At 49.4% G+C, this 1,419-nt stretch overlaps 1 protein-coding gene across 1 annotated transcript in view; it reads right to left on the bottom strand.

Moving 5' to 3' along the window:
- Window positions 1–60: 60 nt before the first annotated feature.
- Window positions 61–1,419, bottom strand: part of TIMM50 (translocase of inner mitochondrial membrane 50) — a 4,438-nt gene continuing 3,079 nt past the window's right edge. The window contains exons 9-11 of the mRNA XM_015850764.2: window positions 1,227–1,383; window positions 411–517; window positions 61–313 (exon numbers count right to left, since the gene is read on the bottom strand). Coding sequence (XP_015706250.1) covers window positions 209–313; window positions 411–517; window positions 1,227–1,383 — 369 coding nt within the window. The 3' untranslated portion in view covers window positions 61–208. The remainder of the gene's footprint in view (window positions 314–410; window positions 518–1,226; window positions 1,384–1,419) is intronic.

The following is a 1,419-nucleotide window of genomic DNA, read 5'->3' as shown; positions in this document are numbered from 1 at the left end:
TCTATGCAGCACAGAATCAATAGTAAAACACCCACAGCTCCACTTAACCCTTTATTTCCCCCCCCCAATCCCTTATGGAATCAACCCCCCCCTCCCCAAAATAACAAGGGAAAACAACCATAAGCTGGGACACGACACAACATTGCCAGTGATCCCAGCATGTGAGATAACAGGGTGCCAATATCACATTGATAACGCATTGGAGCCATCATTGCTGCTTGGATCGAGCCCACAGACGACCGGCCAAAGCCCCAAGGAACAGCCCCGGCGGCTTCTTGCCCTGTGCCATCTCAGCCATACGCTGCTGTTCCTCCTACACCCCCCCAAGAACATAAAGCCCATTACATTCAGATATAAGCACATCTCTATGTCTTCCCATGGGGCTTTGTAACCCCTTTATACCTCCTTACCTCTTCCAGCTGCGACCGGCGTCGTTTAAATGCTGCTAAAGGGTCTTCCTCTAATGCGTAGTTCTCCAGCACGCTGCGAACGTCCTCCACTCCACTGAGAGCAATGGCTGAGGGAAGGAAAATGGGGGGGATGGATTAGGAATGGGATGGATCCGTTAAAGAGGGATGGGATGGATCCGTCCTTTAAGAGGGATGGGATGGATCCATCCCTTAAGAGAGGGATGAGATGGATCCAGCCTTTAAGACAGGGATGGAATGGATCCGTCCTTTAAAAGGGATGGGATGGATCCGTCCTTTAAGAGGGATGGAACAGATCCGTCCTTTAAAATAGAGATGGGATGGATCCGTCCTTTTAGAGGGATGGGATGGATCCAGCCTTTAAAAGGGATGGGATGGATCCATCCCTTAAGGTAGGGATGAGATGGATCCAGCCTTTAAGACAGGGATGGAATGGATCCGTCCTTTAAAAGGGATGGGATGGATCCATCCTTTAAGAGGGATGGAATAGATCTGCCCTTTAAGAGGGATGGGATGGATCCGTCCTTTAAAATAGAGATGGGATGGATCCACCCTTTAAAATAGAGATGGGATAGATCCATCCTTTAAGAAAGGAATGGGATAGATCCGTCCTTTAAGAGGGATGGGATGGATCCATCCTTTAAAATAGAGATGGGATGGATCTGTCCCTTAAGAGGAATGGGATGGATCCATCCTTTAAGAGGGATGGGATGGATCCGTCCTTTAAGAGGGATGGGATGGATCCCTCCTTTAAGATAGGGCTATTTGGAGGCCATAGGGATGTAGTTTGAAGCTTACTCTTAAGTAAAGCTGTCAGGTCATATAGGGCACGATCATCAGAGCTGCCATCCCACCGCTGCAGAGCCAACCCGTTATAGGGCTGTAAGCAGAAAGCTTCTTTACGACAGTCGACCACCACCACCTTGGCTGGATCTCTGTTGAGGCAGGAGATGTCCTGGGGGGTGGATAGGGACAGAAAGGGGCTGCCATA

This window comes from Coturnix japonica, unplaced genomic scaffold (assembly GCF_001577835.2).
Source record: "Coturnix japonica isolate 7356 unplaced genomic scaffold, Coturnix japonica 2.1 chrUnrandom527, whole genome shotgun sequence".
NCBI classification, from domain to species: domain Eukaryota; kingdom Metazoa; phylum Chordata; class Aves; order Galliformes; family Phasianidae; genus Coturnix; species Coturnix japonica.
This window is presented reverse-complemented; position numbering and strand designations above follow the sequence as displayed.